Below are 19,961 nucleotides of genomic sequence, written 5' to 3' on the forward strand. Positions count from 1 at the left end.
AATCCCTCCAACTGGTCTGGATCTTTCTGTCACTCACTCAAATCTCCAAATTACATTCGATGATCTGAGAGAGAGAGAGAGAGAGAGAAACACACACACACAGAGAGGGGAGAGCTGACAGACACGCAGATCTCTCCCTCTCCCAGAGCCACGTACCGAGTGCATTGTTCCAACAGCAAAGGAGGGTTCCTCCTGCCAGTAACAAACACCGACACAATAATTATTTTAAAAAAAAGAGAGGGGACTGGCTGCTCACCAAATCCACCGCCTTAAACAAAAACTACCACAAAATGATCGAGAGATCCCCTGTTGTGGAGGTGGCGAGAGGGTGAAGAGAGAGAGAGAGAGAGACACAGACAATAAAAAGACCTGCCCAACTTTCCTCGCAGGTGTGACGGCGCTTTACAATAATAAAATGGCACAGGACCGAGCTGCCCGAGAAAGGAAACACACACAACAAATGCACCTTCCCCAACACCCCACCCTCCCCTCCCCTCGCCTCGCCTCGCCAACCGGAGAGGTTTGGAGAAAAAAAAATCAAACTTCGGGGGGAGGGGGGCGCAGGCTTCCCCCGAATCCCGGGACTGTCACGTCGGTGTGGATCCTGAGGTGAGGGGGTAAATTGTGAGGAGGGGGGAGAGGGAGGGAGACGGTGGGGTGGGGTGGTTGGAGAGGGGGGAAAAAAAAGCCGGCCATCGCCCAGCCCCCCCCCCCCCCCCGCGCCAACCGTCACCCCCTCGCGTGACAACAACAAAAAAAAACAATTAACATCATCACAAACAAAAGAGAGGGAAAATAAAATTCCTCACTTACCCAGAGCTCCGTCCCCCAATGCATGGTTGCCGGCTCGTTCCTTTTATCCCGACTTCGTCTCGCTTTCCCTCCCTCAGTCTCTGTCTGTGTGTGTGTTGTTCTTTTTCAAAGCCGCCCCCTTCAGCTTCAGCGGCAACTGCCTCCTCGCTCCTCGTCCTTCTCTCCAGGAGAACGCGGTGGAAGCCGGGATGCTGGAGGACTCAGGTTGGAGACGGAGACGCTCGCCCGCGATCGATCCCTCGCCAACTGAGCCGCAGGAGGCACTGATTCACACCCAGGGCTGGGTTACCAACGCTCATTTACTCTGCACACAGTGATTCAGACGGGCAGGGCAGGGCAGGGATTGGGGGGGGGTTGGCTGTTGCAATCACACATACAAAACAAAAACCCCCCCAGTCTCTTTGCATTTTTCGCCCAGCTCTGCGCGAAAGAAAAGCGCCAGTTTTCTTTTATTTGCAGGAGCACATTATGTTAAATGAGTCTTTGTTCTTACGCAGAGTGCCGTGTTGTGCACGACGGCATAATGCAACAAAATACGTTGCAGACCTGTCACTACATATCCCCTCACTGTTGTTTCAAAACAGGTCCGCGATTACCTGCAAAAGTGCTCAGGAGGCCAGGCAGCATCTGTGGGGAACGAAAAGAGAGTGATGACCTTTCATCAGAACAGCGAAAAAATCCTAATGTTCTAGGTATTTAATTAAAAGGAAAAGGTAAGAGGGAATGAACAAAGAGAAACGTATGTGATTGGGTGCGGGACTGGAGAAATTAAATGCAACGATTAAGCCCTGGATAGTTTGATAGAGTAAAATCATACGGAGGAGTAATAAGCCGATTCAAAAATGATAAATACTGGGTAGGTGGAAAACGTGGCGCCATATGTGTGATTACACACAGATAGCAATTACCTCACTCCACAAGAGAGGGACAATTGCACAAGCGAAACCATTTCTATATGTTGTAACCCTCTTGGGATTACATCCAAAACATCATAAATGCAAGAACACTGAAACAGATTGCTTTGAAGATTAATACAGGTTATTTATTTTAAAACCACTCTACATTTCATCGGCATATCCAGAACCACCTGATGAAGGAGCCGCGCTTCGAAAGCTAAGTGCTTCCAAATAAACCTGTTGGACTATAACCTGGTGCTGTGTGATTTTTAACTTTGTACACCCCAGTCCAACACCTGCATCAGGGTAGTTTTAGGGGATAGTTTATTCCCGGGAATGGAGACTGAGAGATCAAGGAAAGGAAGGAAACTGCCCGAAATGGACGATGGTGAAAATTATAGAGGGGTGGAAATTGGAGGCAAAATGAACTCTTAAGGCCCTGGCAAGAGATCGACACCTAAACAGTCCTGTGTACCAGAAAAAAAGGGGGTTGTGAGAGGGGTCAGCTCTGATCCAGAGTCATCTAGGCTCGAAACGTTAGCTTGCTGCCTCTCCATGAATGCTGGCTAACCTGCAGTGATCCCCAACTTTGTTGTTTTGGCTGCGTGTTCTCAATTAGCAAGCTTAAGTAAAATTAAAAAGTTTGTTATGTGTTACTTTCTTCCAGATATTCAATCCTTTTGACTTAAAATCTAGCAGGGATTGGGAGCAGGTATAGAGTGAGATGTGTTCTTTACTAAAGTACTTTCATCTTATGTTGATCATGATTTCCATGGGTAACGAGGTTATTTGATTACAATGTTACAAATCTTCCTATTCAACATGAAAGGAGAAGTTACATACAGCATGAAAACTGATCTTTTAGTCCAACTAGACCATGCCAACCATGCTCCCAATCTAAATTAGCCCTATGTGCCTGCAGTTGGTCCATATCCCTCCAAACCTTTCCTATTTATGTGCTTATCCAAATTTCTTTTAAAATGTTCTGTCTATCACTTCCTCTGTCAGTTATTTGTTATTCATCTATGCCCCTCATGATTTTATAAACTTCTTTATGGTCTCCCCTCAATCTCCTACATTCTAGTGAAAGACCTATTTTTATAACTCAAACCCTCCATTCCCAGGTAAATCCTGGTAAATCTTTTCTGAACCCTCTCCAGTTTACTAAGATCCCTCCTACAGCAGGATGAGAACTACATACAGTACTCCAGAAGAAGTCTCACTAACATCCTGTACAACCTCAACATCACGTCCCAATTCCTACTCAAAGGTCCGAGCAATGAAAGTAAGCATGTGGAATGCCTTCTTAACCACACTGAGTACCAATGATGAAAACTTCAAACACTTATGTATCTGAACTCTGAGGCTTCTCTCTTCTACAACACTACTACTCTTGGCCCCACCATTAATTATATAAGTCCTAGTCAAAAGTGGGGTGCTTGAAAAGCATAGCAGGTCAGGCAGCATCAACATTTCGGGCATAAGCACTTCATCAAGTTCTGCCGTTGCTTGTTGTACCAAAACGCAATACCTCGCATTTATCCAGATTAAGCTTCATCTGCCACTTCTCAGCCATTGACCTAACTGATCAAGATCTCTGTTATCTTAGATAACATCAAAATTGGTATAGTGGACAGTGAAGAAGGTTATCTGCAAATTTACTAACCACGTCCCCTAAATTCTCATCCAAATAGTTTATACAAATGATGAACATTAGTGGACCTAGTACTGATCCCCATGGAGCACTGCTGGTCACAGGGCTCCTGTCCAAACAAAACCTGTCCACTACATCCTCTGACTCGTACTGTCAAGCCAATTTTGTATCTAATTGGCAAGGTCACCCTGAATCCCATGTGATCTAACTTCACTAAATGTTGACAGATGTCAGATATAAATACAAATAATAGGGTTATAATAGTAGGGGGGGTTTAATTTTCCAAACATTGATTTGGACTGCCGTAAGTGTTAAAGGTCTGGATGGTGAGGACGTTGTTAAATGTATTCGAGAAAATTTTCTTTAACAATGTGTAAATGTTCCTACCAGAGAAGGAACAAACTTGACTTTCTGGGAATAAGGCAGGGCAAGTGACTTAAGTGTTAGTAGGGGAACACTTTTGGACTAGTGATCATAATTCTACTAGTTTTAAAATAGTTATGGAAAAGAATAAGGTTTTCATAAAGAAAATTAAAGTTAAACTGGAGTAAGGCAAATTTCAATGTATGAGACAAGAAGACTGCTCGCAAGTAAAGCAATGACTGACGAGGGTTCAGAGGTATTATCTTTCTATCAGAGTGAAGGGTAAGTGTAAAGAACAATGGATGAATAAAGATTTTGAGGTTCTAGTCAAGATTTTAAAAAATTAGAGAAAGACAACTGGGAACCAATGAATCTCTTGAAGAGCATAAAGAGTGTAGGAGAATTCCTAAGAAGAAAACCTGGTCTACCTTGTCAAAGTCTTTACTAAATTCCAAGTAAACAACATCTACTGCTCTGCCCTCAATCTTATTGGCTACTTCCTCAAAAAACTCAATCAAGTTTGGAGATACGATTTCCCTTGCACAAATCCATGCCGACTATCCCTAATAATTTCTTGCCTCTCCAAATGCAGGAAAATCCTATCTTTCAGGATCACTTCCAACAATTTGCCCACCACCGATGTCAGACTCATAGGTCTATAGTTCCCAGGTATCACCTTACAGCCTTTATTTAAAAAAGGCACAACATTAGTCAACCTCTAGTCATCTGGCACCTCACTTGTAGTTATAGATGATACAAATATTTCTGCTAAGGACCCTGTAGTTGCCTCCCTAAATTCCCCCAACACCCTTGGATAGAGATGACCAGGTCCCAGAGATTTATCCACCTTTATGTTTTCTAAGGCCTCCTGAATTTCCTCTTCTATAATGTGAACTGTTTTCAAAACATCATTATTTCCCTGAGTTCTCTGGCCTACATTTCTTCCTCCACAGTAAAAACTGATGCAAAATATTCATTTCTCTCTCATCTCCTGAGGTTCAACACAAAGGCAACTTCATTGACCTTTAAGGGGCCATACTGTCTTTCTAGTTGCTCTTAATCTACTTGTAAAATCTCTTTGGATTATTCTTATCTACCAAGGCTCTTTCATATCCCCTCTTTGCCTTCCTGATTTTCTTCTTAGGAATTCTCCTACACTCTTTATGCTCTTCAAGAGATTCATTGGTTCCCAGTTGTCTTTCTCTAATTTTTTAAAATCTTGACTAGAACCTCAAAATCTTTATTCATCCATTGTTCTTTACACTTACCCTTCACTCTGATAGAAAGATAATACCTCTGAACCCTCGTCAGTCATTGCTTTACTTGCGAGCAGTCTTCTTGTCTCATACATTGAAATTTGCCTTACTCCAGTTTAACTTTAATTTTCTTTATGAAAACCTTATTCTTTTCCATAACTATTTTAAAACTAGTAGAATTATGATCACTAGTCCAAAAGTGTTCCCCTACTAACACTTAAGTCACTTGCCCTGCCTTATTCCCAGAAAGTCAAGTTTGTTCCTTCTCTGGTAGGAACATTTACACATTGTTAAAGAAAATTTTCTCGAATACATTTAACAACGTCCTCACCATCCAGACCTTTAACACTTACGGCAGTCCAAATCAATGTTTGGAAAATTAAACCCCCCTACTATTATAACCCTATTATTTGTATTTATATCTGACATCTGTCAACATTTGCTCCTTAATGTCTGACTACTGTGGGGTCTAGAATACAATCTCATCAAGGTGATCATGTCTTTCTTATTTCTAATTTCAACCCATATATTGTCACTGGACAATCTCTCAGAAATATCCTAATTACAGTAACCATGACTTGGAGGTGCCAGTATTGGATTAGGGTGGACAAAGTTAAAACTCACACAACACCAGGTTATCATCCAACAGGTTCATTTGGAAGCACTTACTTTCAGAGCACCTTTGACCACAAGTCCATCAGGAAGTGGTCAGCACGTAGTGTCCTTGAGACCCTTCGGGAAAAGGAGAGGGCGGATCCTGTCGAGCGGTTCCCTGAGCAGACTGTCAAAGCCATTTGGCAGAATGCCTCATCGCCAGAACTTTCCAACAAGCACCAAGACGTGGCTTGGCTGGTGGTGAGAAGGGCTCTGCCTGTGAGATCCTTCATGCACGCCCGGACTCTCTGCCGCACCGCACGCTGCCCTCGAAGTGGCTGCGGGGGGGACGAGACTGTCACACACCTCCTTCTGGAATGTGCCTATGCAGTGGAAGTCTGGAGAGGAATGCAGTGGTGCTTGTCGAGGTTCATCCCGAGCAGCGCCGTGACACGGGACTCCGTGCTCTACAGCTTGTTCCCCGGGACTCACATCAACTGCGCCTGGAGGATCATCAACTCGGTGAAGGACGCTCTCTGGGCGGTCTGAAACCTGTTGATCTTCCAGCTGAAGGAGTTGACCCCGACTGAGTGTTGCAGACTGGCACATTCCAAGGTCCAGGACTACGTGTTGAGGGACGCGCTGAAGCTTGGGGCAGCTGCCGCCAAGGCGCGTTGGGGAAAGACCACCGTGTAAGATCAGCCTGCCTAAAGAAGAACAGGGGGCCCATGCGGACGTTTTTTGGGCTCTGTTGATGCCTCAGCCAAATATATGCATAAGATTGAGAAATGCACAGGCCTGTATATGACAATGATAAATTCGAATCTGTGTATGTAAATGTGGACATATGTATGGCATGACCAAATGTACAGACCATCAAATCATTTTATGAATAAAGTATATTTTTGAAATAAAAAAAATACTTTCAGAGTGCCACTCCTTCATCAGGTGGTTCATCACAACCACCTGAAGGAGCAGCCCTATGAAAGCTTATGCTTCCAAATAAACCTTTTGGACTATAACCTGGTGGTTGTGAGATTTTAAACTAATTACAGTCGTGATGTTTTCCTTAACTAAAAACACCACTCCCCGTCCTCCCACTCTATCCTTCCCATCATATCAAAACCACAGAATATTGAGCTGCCAGTCCTGTCCTTCCCAGCTAAATTTCAATAATAGCTATGATGTCACAGTCCCATCTTCCAATACATGCCCTGAGTTCATCAGCCTTACTTATAATACCCCTTTTCTGATTCAGAACCGTACCCACCTATCTTTCTATTTTCACTGCTACTTAGGAGCACACCCTTCCACCCTTGTAAAAATGGTTCGCAGACTCCTGAAATTAAAGTAGCAAATCTCCCTGCCAGAACCTTGGTCCTTTTCTGGTTCAGGTCAAGCCCATCCATTTTGAACAGGTCTTTTCTCCCCCAGAAGAGATCCCAATGATCCAAGAATCTGAATCCCTGCACATTGCACCACCTGTTCTGCTGCTGATTTATCTGCCCTATCCTTTTATTCCTTCCCACATTAGAACGTAGCACCAAGAGTAAACCAGAGATTACTATTTCTGAGGTTCTGTTTTTAAACCTTCTGTCGAACCACTTATATTTAATCTATAAAAGCCTTAAGCCTTTACTTAACTATGTCACCCTACCAATATGTAAAATAACTTCTGGCTTTTCACCTCCCATTTGACAATATGCTTCAACTGGTTTGAGATGTCATTAACCACGGCACCAGAAAATCAACATACTATTGTAGATTTATGCTCAGAGCCACAGAATTTCCTTTCTGTGCCCTAACAAGAGTGTCCCCCAAAACAATTGACAAACACCACTGAATATTCTTTCTTAGTGCTCAAGATCTGACTGCTGCTTCTATTTTAATCTGAGCGGCTATCCCCTTCAACAGTACTCATACCATTATCTGTTTGGAGAGAGAATAGCCACAGAGGACTTCTAAACCACCCTACCTTTCCTGACAGTCACCCATCTAACTGACTGATCTTGTTGTGAAATCACTGTTCTCAATCTACCAGAGTTCACACTGTCTCTTGAATGGCCTCAGTGACATTAAGCCTAAAAAGCTCTCACTCTCACCTTATGTATAAAATAAACTAGTACCCTTCCTTACCCACAGATTTCAATCTCAATCATACAAACGATAAAAACAAAAAAAACTTTAAAATATGAAACACTTAGCTGAAACAAAACAAAAGAACACCTGAAGTCCAACTATCTATCTCCAGATTTTAAAAAAATCTCTGCAGAGCCGTTCAGTGTTGGCCTCGCCACAAGCTCTATATGCAAAACACTATCTCTCCTTCGCGTAAAGTTGCTTTAAAGAAATCCCAGGCAGCAACATCAGTATTTTACTAGATGGGAATCTTGTCTCCCAGTTGTGGAAAATTGTAGAGAAAACCTATTAATTATTATTTTAATATTTAAAATGAATACAATTATTTTGATGCAGGCTTCGTCATTTTCAGTTTGTCTCACAGGAATTGGTGACAAATAGTTTTACTAACACTAGAATAGCAACTAACAATCCACAACTTTTAGGAGCAAATTACTGCAGATACTGGAATCTACAAGATTTCCTTGTTTTGGAGTGGCTAGTCCTTATTGTTTATAATAAAAACAAAATGAAAGTATACTTCTGTCAAAGGCTGTTTCCAATATTTGAAAAGAAGCCTCTACTCACTGTGTTTACAGTATTTTGTTTTATAAACCTAACATCTAAGATTACTAAGCATATTAGAACATATCTAGCTTCTGAAAACAAGCAAGGGTTACATGTTGTTTTAGGATAAGAAACATTTACTCTTAAAAATGAAATTTTGAATGGTATTTTTTAATTTTATGTATTTATAATGCTAAAAGGATAGTGCAGTAATATTGAATATAACAAGCAAATTTTGAATTAAAACATATGGCCCTGATTCTGAATTGTTTGCAATTTCTCTTCTGCAATGTACGTTTTGTTCTTGTTCATTAATACTCCTGAAGTACAGTACTTTGCATTTCACCTTTTAATTTATTCACACGCATAGCATTTAATGTATTTGATTCTTCACTGAAGTCATTATTATTAATGCATAAACCTCAATTGGCAAAAATCAGAGAGGCTGATCCTGTCACTTATGTGGTTCTTCAGCAGCATTTTCTGAATAGTGCAATGCTGTTTTTCCATAGTGCAAGTACACAGAAGACAACTGAAAGACTCATGATTCCATTGTTACACATTTGGTTTTAAATTCAACATGCTTTGAGAACTACCTACGCTGAACTCACATCATTCAAATGTGACCGGTGGAAGACCAGAGACATGCAGCCACAGAAGTTTCCCTGAGCTCCAACAATGTCAACTTGAACAACCAGTTTGGCAGATGACCACCCAATCTTGGATCATACTTTTTGACTTCTGTGCAATTGATCATGACCAATGAAGACATTTACTGCTTGGATTTACTCTAATACAGGGAGTCTATCACCAAATTTTCAAGTGAGTAGATTTGTGAAAATGGAGGTGGTGAGAGGGATGCACTGTGTTTGTTTTTATTGTCAAAAAAGTTCCTCCACAATTTTGAGCAAAAAAATCTCAAAGTGGGCCTAGTCTATTCTGCTCTCAATACTATCACAGTTATGTTAACAGGTTCATGAAATTAGTAATTCTTATGTGCATCGTACAGTTGGCTTCAGTTGATTCTCAATTGAAATATTCCAGGTAAAAGTCATTGTATTTTAAACCATCAAATTGCCCTATAGCTCTTGGTACTCTGTACTGCATGTGTACACAATTCTCTACATGTACACTCAGCATCCACAAAGAGTAAATCACATGAAGAATTAAAACAATATTATTTAACTGGAAAGAAACTGCAGAATGCTGCAGTGCAGTGGGATCACAGTGTCCTAATACAAAATGCACAAAAAAGCTTACATGCAGGTCCAGTAAGTAATTGAAAAGCAAATAGAATGTTGACCTTTAAGAACAGAAAAATAGAAAATACAAGTAGCTGCACAGGAGGAACACAGTATTGTGTAGTTTGGTCTCCTTACTTAAGAAGAATGTACTTAAATTGGAAGAATGACAGAAAAAAGGTTCCATGTGTCTGATTCCTGGAATAAAATATATTGTCATATGAGGAAATGTTAATTAGATTTGACCTCATTGAAATATAAAAAGGTTCCAAGGGGGTTTAACAGAATAAAAACTGAGAGGATGTTCCTCCTTGGAAGTTTCTAGAACTAGGAGGCACAGCTTAAAAATAAAAGGGATCTCCCTTATTTGGTGAGGTGAAAGGACTTCTTTCAGAGGGTTGATGACCTTGGGAATTCTCTCATGCAAAACAGCGAAGGCTGAGCCATTGGCTATACAAGACTGAGATAGGCAGATTTCTGATTAACAAGGAAGTTAAGTGTTGTGACAGTGGGCAGGCAGGAAGGTGAGGTGAAGGCCAGAACAGATTAGCTATGATCTTTTTGAATTTGGAGGAGGATGAATGGGCTGAATGGCCTCCTCCTGCTCCAAGGAAGTGGAGCTTCCACTCTGGAAAACCTCAATTATGTAATTTTGATATGAGATGGTAAAAGAAGCACAATAAATCAAATGTCCACTAAAATGAGAGTTTCTCACTTGGTAGTATCCTTCTGGTTTCCAAGGTGAGTAAATGCAGAATTTAGTGTGACTTTGAAACAGATCAACCAGGTGGCCCCTGGGCCGAACTTAGGTAACTATATTCAAAGTGGACGAGGACAAGAATACTGAAGTGAAACTGAATGTTGGATATTTAATTATTTTAAATATGCTGGAAGTTTACAATACATCTGTCAGGATTTGAAAAAAATGTCAGATTAACATTTCAAGTTTAGACCATTCATCTAAATTGGAACCAGGGAACATGGTGTCTGATGGCTGTCACACAGGAAAAGTTTATGGGTTTAATAACCACTATACAGTTTTTCTTGAAAATCAGCAAAGTGGGAAAACAGGCAGCTGATGACAGTTAAAAAGCACCTTTAAACATGGTTCAAAGTCCCAAGCCACTTCACAGAAATGTAATCAAACAACATTAGACTCCATGCCACATATGGAGATACTAGAACCATAAAAACAATTGGTCATAGGAGGCAAGTTTTATAGAGTGTATAAACAGGGATGAAAGAGAGGTGGAGAGATTTCAGGAGGAAATTCCCAAGCTTACGGCCTAGGCAAATGAAGGCATTACAATAATAGTGGAGCAATTAAATTCTGGGATGCATAACAGACCAGATTTGAAGGAGCAGAGATCTTGGAGGGTATAGTACAGAAGAGATCGAGGGTGCCAAGGCAATGAAAGGATTTGAAACAATTTAAATTGTAAATGGAATTTTACATCGTAGCATTAGAGACCTATGAGCTTGCGAGCACAGCGCTGATGAATTTACAGCACATTAAAAATTCATGCTATCAGCTCAAGGGAATGCAGGATAGAAACTAGGAGGTCACTTAGGAGACTGTTGATTAATTAAGTCTAGAGGAAACATGGATAATGGATTCAGTAGCGGATGAGGCAGACTCAAGTTAGCTGATGTTACAGAAGTAGAAGTAAGTGGCTTTGGTGAATCAAAAAATTCAAAGTTAGAAGTTGTTAGAAACTCATCTTGGGGTCCAATCAGACACCACGTTCTTGAACAGGCTGGTTTAGTGTTGGTCTGTTACCAGGGAAAGAAACGAAGATTAGAATTTTCTAGGGGATTTGAAGACAACAAAAATACCCAACCTTCAGGACAACATCGACCACAACTCCATGCAACCCTGCCATGGTAACCACTGCAAAGACGTGTCAGATCATCAACAAGGATATACCATTACACGTGGGTACCCCAGCCACCATGTGTGCAGCAGATACTCATGCGACCCGGCCAACATTACCTGCAGCATATGAAACAAAGATGCCCCAGGCCTGGTATATTGGCGAGACCATGCAGACACTACAACAATGGATAAAATGGACACAGAGCAACAATCACCAGGCAGGGTGTTTCCTCCCAGACAGAGAATACTTCAGTGGTCAAGGACATTCAGTCTCGGATGTTTGGGTGAACATCCTACAAGGTAAACTTCGAGATAGGAAACAAATGCAAAGTTTGTCAAGCAGAGGCTGATAACCAAGTTCGGTAATCATGAGGACAGCCTCAACCGGGATCTTGGGGTCATGTCACATCACAGGTGACCCCACCACACCATATACACCTTCTCACAGGCATAAACTCCATCACACTCATGCACACGCTCTATCAAACATGCACACACTCTCTCCCACACACTAATAGATCAAGGGGGCTGAATTTGCAGATACATTCTACTTTGAGCATGCTTTTGGATTAATCTGTAGACCGTCCATGTGACATTTTAGAAATTCCTACTTTGGAAATAGAACTAGTCTAACTCCAGTTTGGAATACAGACAGACTCAAACCTCACACCTTTAATGCTTTGTCTGAGCTGAGATGTCACTTTTTTAGATACTGATAAAATCTTAAGTTATCTGTCTCAGGGTTGTGACGTTAAGGAAGTTCTGGGATTTATATATTAACAAATCAAAACATGCGATCTATTTCAAGCGATAAAATGCTTAACAGCAATCTAAGTTTGTTCAATATGTCGCATCAGTTTTATGACACTTTGATCATTGCTATAAATTCTGTGTCCTGTGATCCTGTACCACTAGCTACCTGATGGAGGTGCAGCACTCTGAAAGCTTGTATTTCCAAATAAACCTGTGGGACTAAAACCTGGTGTTGTGTGATTTTTAATTTTGTTCACCCCAGTCGAACACTGGCACCCCAGCATCATAGGTTTCTAAAGTCAATGTTCAATTCAGAGGAGATGATAGAAGAGAGGGCGTACAGCCAAAAGTTAGGTGTCAGAAGTTAGATGTGAGACTGTCATTGGTATGTGAAACCAAGATGAAGCAGTGTAGAAGAGCAAAGGCAGGGTCAGGGTTGAAACAGAAGGGAAGGTAAAATGGCAACTGGACTCAGTACTGGAGATGAGGATGAGGATTTGGGAGAGAGACAGACACAGAGAGACAGACACAAAATTATGTTCCCAATATTGATTACCATCTGGTCACTCCTGTTATGAATAGATTGAGCTTGGATGTGATACCCTATTTCATTTGAGTAGTTTCTTGACATTGTCTATTTAAACTGCCACAAGAATAGCTAATTAAAGATTTACCAGCAATTAACATTAGTGCCTGAAGAATTGTATCAAAGATATATTAACATTTTCAATACACCAGAAAATCCACTTAATGCAGAGTCTTTGTAATGTTTACTATTTGCTGTTTACATGAACAAATACTTAACAGATTATTGAGATAGTAGAATTTACATTTAAAATTATGCTTTCAAAGTAACATGAACCCTAAAATGGAAGTACTCCGCGACAGGTGATTTGCAAATGCATTGATTTATTGAAGATTAATTCTACAGATGCTAGAAATTTCTGCTTCAAATCTCACCTTCTCATAAATAACCCCTAATTCCCTCACTGTCTTAAATAGGCTGAAAATAAAACACCAATCAGGTTCACACTAGTAACTACAGCTTTAAGTTACAAGCTCTGTTCGTATATTATGTAAGGATTACATCTTCAATAGGAAAACAAGGTGGCCACCTAGTGGAAAGTAGAAGCATCCTGCTACATAGCAAAACTGAATTTTGTACTGGTTGTTGTTTCAGTAAAATGCAAGCATTCAAGGACTTGAAAATTTAAGGTTATTCTACAGTAGTTTCAAAATTGAATCAATTTGTGTAATCCTTCCATTTTGAATGACAAATGCAGATTTTAATTGGTATCAATAGAGTACCACCACTCCATTTTTACAATTTCATGAGCAAAGTGAAATAATTGTTAAAATAGACATTTGTCAATTACTGAAAACAGCTAGTTAAACAATTTACAGCACTATCAAGATCAGACAGTGAAGAAAACCAAAGCTCAAAAGAAAATAGGAGCTGTTAATTGTCTTATTTTTAATTCAATTATGGGACATGGGTGTCACTAGCTGGGCCAGCATTTATTACCATTTAGTTGCCATTCAGAAGGTAGTGCTGATCTGCCTTTTTGAATCACTGCAAGGCATGTGATGTAAGTAGACTCACAAGATTGTTAGGGAGGGAATTCCAGATATTTGACCCGCTGACACTGAAGGAACACTGATCTATTTCCAAGTCAGAATAGTGAGTGGCTTGGAAAGGAACTTACATGTGTATCTTCCATGTATGTGCTGCTCTTTCCTAGATGGAAGTGGTCATGGGTTTGGAAGGTGCTGTCTAAAGGATCAATGGTGAATTTCCGCAGTGCATCGACAGTACACACTGATGCTACTGACCATTAGTGTTGGAGGGAATAGGTGTTTGTGGATGAGGTGCCAATGTGTGCTTTGTCCTGGATGATAACAAGCTTCTTGAGTGTTGTTGGAGCTACACTCATCCAGGCAAGTTCGGATATTTCATCAAACTCCTGACTTGTATCTTGAAGATAGTGGACAGACCTTGGGGAGTTAGGAGGTGAGGTACTCACTGCAGCAATTATATTCAATATAATAATTTTTTTTTAAATCAGGAGAGGTCATAGAGTCATAGAGATGTACAGCATGGAAACAGGCCCTTCAGTCCAACCCGTCCATGCCGACCAGATATCCCAACCCAATCTAGTCCCACCTGCCAGCACCTGGCCCATATCCCTCCAAACCCTTCCTATTCATATCCCCAGCCAAGACAGAAAAAGGCAGGAAAACGTGGAGTTGAGAATCAGATCAGCCATGACCTCGTTGAGTGGTGGAGCAGGTTTAATGGGCTGAATAGCTACTGCTATTCCTATACCTTATGGTCTTACTAATTAATCCCCATAAACGAGGGTGATTTTAAATATTCTTGAAATACATACAACTACAGATGTAATGCATCCAAAATATACCTGAAGACAAACTGAACAAAGAAATATTGAGTCCTATGTTGGAATTTTACATTCTCCTTGCAAACATGTGTAGCCCAGTGTTGTTCTTTCTACTCTGTCACAGCCATATACCTAAGTTCAAAATTTCATAGTAAGGTTGAGAGTAATGTGGTTAAGTCCAAAACAATGCTCTTAAATGTTAGCAAAGCCAATTGCAAAGGTATGAGGAGCCAACTGGCTGAGGTAGATTGAAAGAGTAGATTTTAAGCTATTACAGTAGAGAAGCAATAGAAGGCATTTAAATGAATAATTAATATTCTCAAAAATTGTACAGTGAGGGATAAACATTTTCCTGGGAAAGTGGTACAGCTGTAGCTAATTGGAGAATGTACAACAGCTTTAGATTAAAAAGGGGAGGCTTACAGTGTTGCCAAATGAGGAGTAACCCTGACGTTTGACAGATTTAGACCAAGGAACTGTTAACATTATGTGACTTATGTACAAGTTAACATGCAGGTATAGCAAACAATTTGGAATGTAACTGGTATGATAGTGTCTTTATTACAAAGCAAGTATGGAACAACACTAAGAACGTCTTGTTGGAATTATATTTGGCTTAGTTGGGACTAAACCGGTGGATTACTGTATCGTTTTGTGTTCCTTAAGGTCTAGTTAGCTCAGTTGACTGGTTGGCTAGTGTCACAATACTTGTTCTTTCTACAAGATTACTATGCCCTTGAGTTTTCTTCCTGAGAGGAGTTAAGTGGCCAGGCTCCAACTAGGCTGGGTTTGAAAGTTTAATTAGGGCCCTTTGTTTACCCCCAACAGATAAGGCTTCAGGTTTTTTTGAAGAAAAACGGTATAATCAAAGGGGAGCGGCCAATGAAATGCGTACCTAGCCTTCATTTAGATTAGAGTTTTTGGTTCAGGTGTAACAGGGGATGTGTGAAACAGGCTGCTGACTTCTCACTAACTTCAAGCCTGTAGTTTGTTTCATTTTTACTCTTTGTGCTAAGGGATGTGTTATTGGGACTGATACAAGTATTTTCAGAACAGCATTATTAAGTCAGTTTTGGATAGAATAAGTTATCTGGTGTTTGGTTTTCTGTTAGTGTTTCATTCCATAATTTTGTAAGTAAATTGTCTGCTTAAAACTTGGCAGTCGAACCTAGCTCAAACAAATAGCAAAGTTATGGGCTGGGCTACCTGCTTAAAAATGTTTTGAGGGGTCTGGCCTAGTCCACAACACTAGTTTGTGATGCAACAGCATAGGTTCAATTCTTTTGAGCCGAGATCATTGCAACCTTGCCCCTTGCTGAGACAATGGTAACCTTCAGGTTACCCTCACTATCAGTTGTCTGTGTGATGAGTGAGCAGTCTATTGTCCTTTAGGTCTATGAAAACTTTAACATTCTTTTGTGCGACTTAGAATTGGGCTGGAGGATTTGCAGATGCAACAAAGGTTCTTCAGATGGACTGTCCTTCAAAAGGGAGATTAAGCAGAGTAGACCTACATGCTCTGGAGCCAGGAAAGGTGATAGGTGATCTCATTAAAACATGGAGAGTGTGACATGGTAGATGCTGAGTAATGATTCCTCTGGCTGAAGTGTCTATCAACAAGGGGTCATAGTCTTAGGATAAGACATTACACTGACATGCAAAAAAAAAGTCTTAGGAGTTACGAATCTTTGAAATGCTTTATCTCAACGGCCTGTGGATGTTCAGTTATTGAGCATACACAAGACAGAGATCAATAGACACTAAGGGTAAGAAGAGTTGTGGAAACAGGGCAAGAAAGTGATTTTGAAGTAAACATTCAGCCATTATAATACTAAATGTCAGAACAGGCTTAAGAGGCCATCTGACTCCTCCCATTCTTATTCCTTATGCCCTTAAGCATAAAAATATAGACTTTCCAGAAGTCTGATGTTGTTCCAATTCTGTGATGCATGCCAGACTATGCTGAAATACAAGCAGTTTTGTTTTAATGTGGTGCCCAGTAGGAACTGGTTCAAATTCATTTGCATTAGATTCTTACCACTGCCACTAAGAACAGAACTATAATTAAATCCAGGCTCCCGAAACTAAAATGACTATGCTAAACAACTGTACCACTTACACTTCATTAAAGTGCAAGAAGTTATGATTCAACCTAATATACAATAAAGACATTTTACTTTCTGAAAACGTTCAGAAGAAATATGTGGCCAAAGCGAAATGACTTGAAAGCAAAGAGATACAAATTACATCACAATCTGGAAGGACTATCAGAATAATCAACAAACATTATCTTTTCTCTCATTAATTGTTTCCACACCGTTTTCCTCGTGAAGTCAACATGTTACCATGAACTAACATATGAGAGACTAACATGTCACCCAAGTGACCATTATCCACAAATGAGCATTGATAGCCAATATTTGGCTATGTGTTATTAAGAGTTAAACCATTCCCAACTCCATCTAAAAAAGTCTCTATTTGCATTTCCAGGAATCATCTGAAGTGTGGATTTTGGCTAATCTTCTTGCTACAATACACAGAGAGGCAGCAGGGGAATTGCAGCACAGGCCAGTGAATTCAACCTGGTGACCTTTGTGCTTCACATGACACAGGCTACTCAGTGGATACCCACTTGAGTAATCAGATGAATTTAAAAATATTACATTTGGAATTCAGCAGTCTTCAGTAGTCCAAAATTCTACAGCAAGGCCTCCTATTCACATCTCAAAACAACTTTCCAAAAGGGAATAAAAAGCAAATAAAAATGTCAGTTTGTTTTCTGTAATTTGAGCAGTCTATTGTCCTTTAGGAGAAAGATCCAATTACAGATATGATTTAAATGTTGGATAAAGTTACGACGCTCACCAGAAGCAATTTAACACCAGCACTCACTATCTAATCAATCATGAAAATCAAGCCATTCAAGGTACGAGCTGTCATCACATTTGAATGTTGTACTGTTTGTGATCGTACATTAGATCATTTCTTGGTTCAGCGTGACTCTGATAAGGTGAACCTTATGCCTTCGAAAGTGGACCTTATGCCCTTTGTGATCAGAGTGTACCTGTTCTGCCCAATATTTAATTGAACAATCCATGCCTAAGGAACAGAGAAGTGAAATTGTAACTTTACACATCACACACAGGAATGGCCCCTTGTTTCTCCCCTTTCCAACAAAGTTGAAAGTCCTTGTGTTCAAACAAGATCAAACCAAAGGTTAAACCATTTTCTGATTAAATTTGAACCAACAATATACAGTGGAAATATCTACCTCCATATCCTCCATGTTATGTGAAAACAACAAATTTGCAATAAAATTGCAGAGTATTGGATAATTAAATAGCATAATATGTAATGACAATAAAAGTAAATGGTGCCACATTGACTAGGAACACAGATCCTAGTTGATTTCAGTGGTTGACAAACTATCAGGACATTCATCACATTAAATGGCAGAGAATGTAGAGATAAATTGCATGATACAAATTCAAAAATCAACAAGCATCCTACAAAACTGCAGCCAGACCAGAAGTGGAGAAACTTAGTCAGTAATGTTTGCTTTTACTAAAAAGATTAGACACAATTGAAAAGTATTAAGTAGACTCCAAAGAATTGCTTCTGGATTTACAGCAAATGAGTGATGCTGACAGGTGAAGGAGCTTATTATGTATAAACTGAAAGAGTGACAAGTTTTTAAGCAATGAAGTGAATAAAGCAGGAAGCTGTTGGAACCAAAGCAGGATAACCAGAGGGTATAATTGTAAAATCTCAGCTGTGCAACTACTCTGTGCCAAGACTCTGGAGTTGTACAATAGATACTTGTATGTTTGAGATACTTTCCCAATTCAGTGAGTGGTAGAATGAAACATGTTTAAGGCAAGGGATGAAGGAAAATTAAAGATTCAATGTAGTCCCTGAAAAATACCTCAGATTACATACATTCATCTCTGGACAGAAATTCAGATAACAGAAGGAATTAAATTAATCCATTTAGAGGCAAGTTACTAACTTGGTCAGGTGGTGGGGGAGAATTGCATCTTGGACCAGAGCCTGTGACCAGCAATGTGCCACAAGGATCAGTGCTGGGTTCACTGCTTTGACATTTATATAAATGAATTGGTTGTGAACGTAGGAGCTTTAGTTAGTAAGTTTGCAGATGAGAACAATATTGTGCGCCTCGGGCCACTGTCTGTGTGGAGTTTGCACATTCTCCAAGTGTCTGCATGGGTTTACTCCATGTCCCACAGTCCAGAGATGTGCAGATTGGATTAATTGGCCATGTTAAATTGCCCATAGTGTTAGGTGCATTAGTCAGAGGGAAATGTAGGGGAATGGGTCTGGGTAGGTTACTCTTCGGAGGGTCATTGTGGACTTGTTGGGCCAAATGGCCTGTTTCCACACTGTAGAGAATCTAATGTAAAAAAAAGTAATCTAAAAATTGGTGGTGTAGTGGAAGCCAAGAAGGTTACTTCAGGAACAGCAGGACATTGTACAGATGGGCCAAATGGCCGAGGAGTGGCAGATGGAGTTTAGATAAACATAAGGTGCTCCATTTTGGAAAGGCAAATCACAGCATGTAAGGTTCCTGGGGAGTGTTGCAAACAAAGAGACATTGGAATGCAGGTTGATAATGTTATGGACCAGACCAGACCCCCTCAAAACATTTCAAGAAAGTAGCCCAGACCCTAACTTTGCTAGTTGGTTAAAGCAGGTGTAACACAGATATTCCAGGGGTGATGCAACTGATCCAACCACTTGTTTTTAAACAAAACAGAATTTATTTGCAAGATTACCAAATGAAACACAAACAAAAGAGAACAGAATATAGAATAACTTAATTTATCCAAAAACCCAATACAAAAAGTAAAATCAAACACTGAGGGAATAAGAGAGCGAGAGAGAGAGATTCGCTGCTTTTACGAACTCTGGAAAAAGAAAGCCAAGGACAGCATAACCTTGTTAAAGCAGCAGCATCGTCACAATAGTTCCTTGAAAGTGGAGTCACAGGTAGATGGGGTGATGAAGATGGCGTCTGACTTTATTGATTAATGCATCGAGTATAGATATTAGAATGTCATATTACGGCTATACAGGACATGGGTTAGGCCTTTTTGGAATACTACATTCAATTCTGGTCTCCCCGCTATAGAAAGGATGTTGTGAAACTTGAAAGGGTTCAGAACATATTTGCAAGGATGTTGCCAGGGTTGGAGAGTTTAAGCTACAGGCTGAGGCTATTTTCCCCAGAGCATCGGAAGCGGAAGGGTGACCTTACAGAAGTTTATAAAATCATGAGGGGCTTCGATAGGGTAAATAGGCAATGTCTTTTCCCCAGGGTAGGGGAGTCCAAAATTAGAGAGCATAGGTTTAAAGGTAAGAAGGAAAAGGTTTGAAAGGGACTTAAAGGGCACCCTTTTCACACAGGGGGTGG

The 19,961-nt window shown here is 40.3% G+C and overlaps 1 protein-coding gene and 1 long non-coding RNA gene across 4 annotated transcripts in view; one reads left to right on the top strand and one right to left on the bottom strand.

Annotated features, from left to right (window-relative positions):
• The window catches only part of fnbp1l (formin binding protein 1-like), a 213,416-nt gene extending 212,413 nt beyond the window's left edge, over positions 1–1,003 (bottom strand). For 2 of the 3 annotated variants that reach the window (XM_072574647.1, XM_072574646.1), the window contains exon 1: positions 814–995. In XM_072574647.1, coding sequence (XP_072430748.1) covers positions 814–837 — 24 coding nt within the window. In that variant the 5' untranslated portion in view covers positions 838–995. Of the gene's footprint in view, positions 1–813 lie in introns of all 3 variants that reach the window. The other variant, XM_072574649.1, reaches the window with a different exon arrangement.
• LOC140480064 (uncharacterized) lies at positions 561–12,286 on the top strand. The gene is made up of 3 exons (XR_011961185.1): positions 561–609; positions 1,398–1,526; positions 8,774–12,286. It is a non-coding gene; the product is annotated as an uncharacterized lncRNA (long non-coding RNA).
• Positions 12,287–19,961: the final 7,675 nt, after the last annotated feature.

The sequence above is a fragment of the Chiloscyllium punctatum genome, chromosome 7 (assembly GCF_047496795.1).
Source record: "Chiloscyllium punctatum isolate Juve2018m chromosome 7, sChiPun1.3, whole genome shotgun sequence".
NCBI classification, from domain to species: Eukaryota; Metazoa; Chordata; class Chondrichthyes; order Orectolobiformes; family Hemiscylliidae; genus Chiloscyllium; species Chiloscyllium punctatum.